This window comes from Pteropus vampyrus, unplaced genomic scaffold (assembly GCF_000151845.1).
Source record: "Pteropus vampyrus isolate Shadow unplaced genomic scaffold, Pvam_2.0 Scaffold44, whole genome shotgun sequence".
NCBI lineage: Eukaryota > Metazoa > Chordata > Mammalia > Chiroptera > Pteropodidae > Pteropus > Pteropus vampyrus.
The window spans coordinates 3,755,263-3,758,801 of record NW_011888825.1 but is presented as its reverse complement, the minus strand read 5'-3'; the positions used below and the strand labels follow the sequence as shown (position 1 = coordinate 3,758,801).

At 41.3% G+C, this 3,539-nt stretch overlaps 1 protein-coding gene across 1 annotated transcript in view; it reads right to left on the bottom strand.

The window, feature by feature from the left end:
- DNAH9 (dynein axonemal heavy chain 9) overlaps positions 1-3,539 on the bottom strand; it is a 327,356-nt gene that overhangs the window by 162,162 nt on the left and 161,655 nt on the right. The window contains exon 36 of the mRNA XM_023529851.1: positions 62-235. Within this exon, the coding sequence (XP_023385619.1) occupies positions 62-235 (174 nt within the window). The remainder of the gene's footprint in view (positions 1-61; positions 236-3,539) is intronic.

The window sequence follows — 3,539 nt, the reverse complement described above, 5'->3', positions numbered from 1 at the left end:
ACTAGAGTCATTGCAGATTCTTGGGGTCACTGTATGTCCTTGGTTACTCGGCCACACTCACCTGCAAAGGCATCTCAGGTTCAAATTCAAACTGGGGGATGAGCTTGGACCACAGCTCGAACTTTTTGGTCTCTGGATCTATGTAATAGTCAAAGATGGTTCCCTGGGAAGGGAACTTGACTGTCTTGAACTCTGTCAGCCACCATTTGCTGAATTCTGCCCGGTAGTCCACAAGCTGTCAAAACAAAGCAGGTCAGAGTCAAAGCTCTCCAGAGTTACAGAAGCCTGAACAGGCTGTCCTGGCATTAGGCAGAGGGTCAGGGCAGGGAACACAAGGTGCTCCTTCTTATGTAGGCCCGCTCGATGGGTCAGCTCCTCTAGGAAGGACATTCTTCTGGTGAGGGTCAGCCCTGAACAAAGCCCAGTAAAACAAGGGTCTTCCTTGAACATGTACAAGTGCCTCTGCTTGACCACACAGCTGGGCCTCCCTGGCACTGGTGCATCTCAGAGCCATTGGGGGGGGGGAAGGATAGAGAAAGGGTGATATAAGAACATGGAGGAGAGAGGGAGCCTGCAACCACAAAATGGGCAAGTGTGGACAAGAACTCCTGAAGAGATAAATTGGCCCCTATCTTAGACTCCTAAGACTCTGAACAATGTCCTGGATGGCAGCCAAAGATGAAATGAATAAAATGGTGAGTGTTGACACCTGGGAGCAGAGGGTCGTTAGTTGAGTGAGACGCCTCAGAGGGGAGTCAGGTACATAACCACAGGCAAATCTCTGCTCTCTGTGCTTCAGTTTCCCCATCTGAAATGAAGATCCTAGAAAAGAAGATTTCTAAGGTTCCTTCAAGAGCTAAAATTCTAAAATCTAGAGACAGCAGAGACAAAGCTATACTGGTCTTCTGACAGAAGGAATAGGTGGAGACACAATTTACATGAATACATATTAAATCATGAGCCCCTAAGGATAGGGCTCTGTACTCAAACTATCTTATTGTGTCTAAGCTACCATTTGCTGAATTGTGTATGTACACAAAACATACTTGAACTACTGGCAACCTTCTGGGGTAACAAATCCACTCTGAACATACAGATCTAGGAAAAATCCTAGAAAAGAAAGAGGCCCAGATTGGGCATTTTAAGAAACATTCTTAGAGGGTAGAACAAAGATGGAGTTCAAAGGCTGGACAGACCAAGGAACTAGGAACATGGCAATGAGTCTGGACTTGAAAGAAATGGCACTCCTTATTTTGTTGTCAATTAGGTAAGTAGAATAGAATTCTTTCACCGTAAAATGTGAATGAAAATAGGCCCTAAGGTAAGAACAGATTTGTTTGCTGTTCTTTCTGATTTTAATTCAGATTCAGGGGACACTATATTATCTCAATATTGCTCTCAGCAATCAGAAGCCTTAGGAAAAAAATTCTCATTTTTAACTCATGGAAAAAATTCTTGAAGACATTTAACTTTCTATGATTATCAAATTTTAAGTTTGTATGAAAAATCTGAGACAAGGGCCACCTCTGAAAAAAAGTCTTTTCCTTTTTTCAATTATACCTTGAGCTACCCGGTCAGTTTCTCAGCCAGACCATTAGCTGGATTGCCCAACATTGTATCACTCTCCTGTATCTGACCCTTGACCTCACCATCTACTATAATTGGACACTATAAAGACAAAGTCTCCTTTGCTGAGTCATTCCTGCGGCCCTTTCTTGTGTCGACAGTTTTGGTGTGTCTTCAGTAGTAACCTCAATGTTCTGGTCCCCTTCTTGCTTTTTGAACTTGATGACACTAAGTCTGTACTGGTATAGTGTAGCAGAGTTTTGCATGAGACATCATCTCATTTGTTCTTTACAATGCTCTAAGTTATCCTGGCTAGTGAAAATTATTTCTAATTTATATCTGAAAAGACAAAAACTCAAAAGGTTATACCTCTAGAAGCCTATGGCAGAGTTGGCAGTTGAACACAGGTTTTCGGTCTTTCAGTATAGGGCTCCCTGAGAGATCATTTGCTTCTAAGAGATCATTTCCTGAAATTGCTACAAAGCATTTACCAGTACCCTCTTTATTATTGGATCTTCTACTCAGCTATGGGCTGTATTTTGTATTTTTGCTTTGCTTTGATGACGGCTTTTTAAATGTAGGTACCCTTGGTGTTTCTGATGTAAATATTTTGGCCAACATCCTACTTTTCAATTTAGAGCAGGATTTTTGGTATTTGGCATGAATACAGATGTAGGGGTCTTGGAAATTCCCCACTGTTAAAAGCTTTCTTTATTGTCCTCTCCCTATGTGCCCGCATGGCTGCCTACAGCTCCAAGTGCTAAAGAGTCAGGATACCTAGAGAAGTGCTTTCTCCTCAGCTTTTAAAGAGTTGAGTGGATTAAAAATTTTCTATATAGAGATAGAAAAATTGACCAAGTATCTTCATCCTGATACCTCGCTGCTCATTCGGCACCAACATGGGAGAGAGGTCCAGCAGTGGTTGCTGTCTGACATTTCAGCAGCTGAAAGGTCAGGGACTTCATTCAATGGAAAGTAATAACCTAAGCAGTCCGGATCTCCGTGCATTTCAGTGAGGTCTCACACATCCTGCTAGACTCACTGTATCCTTGCCTCATAGGGAAAATGTAAAGATGTCAAAGAAGCAGTCCATGGAGAAGCTCCAAGGGCTGTGGAACAGAGGATGAAACTCTCCAATGTCATATTCCCAGTCCAGGCACCCTCTTGCCCTTAGAGATTTCCCTTTTCTAAAAGGTATCTCGCTCTGGAGAGGGAGATGGAGAAATTCACATGTCCCAAGAGCTTGTGAGAACTGCTTTCTGAATTTTGAGCACTAAGGCATGTTAAGGAATGATGGGAAGTGAGGTGAATGTTACAATCAGAGGATGAGAAAGTGGAAAATAAATTAATCGTTAATTCTAAATTAATTGTTAATTTTTCTGGCTCATCTCTACTTTGGGAGGCTGAAACTTTTACCTCTCTCCTCGAAATAGCACACGATCAACCCAGGCCAGCAAGAGTAAATCACAACTCTCTAACAACTATAGCTTGGTTTGATCTCCTGTTGTGAGAGAGGCATCAGATATTTGCTATGAAATTGAATATTTATGGTACTAGAATATTAATAATAAGCACATATGTGTGTCAGCACCATCTTAAGTGCTTTGCCCATATTCATAGTGGGCAGTTAGGACAGTATCCATTTATTTAATCCTCATAACCATCCTCACTATCATCGTCCTCATCTCTTTTGTTCACATAAGGAAAATAAGGTAGAGAGAAGTTAAGTTACTTGTCAATATCCCTCAGATAATAAGTGGCAGAGTTGCAATTCATATCTGGAGTCCATGTTCTTAACCTGTATAAGATATTTTCTGACAGCTAGAGTTGATTGTAAAAGACCAATCTGCATAATTTCGAATATGTTGTTTCTAGATAAAATACCTTTTATTTGGAGGAAACTAAGTATATACATGGGTAGGAATGCATAAGTATTAAGGAATAAGATGCCAAGATACTCCAGGCCAACATCC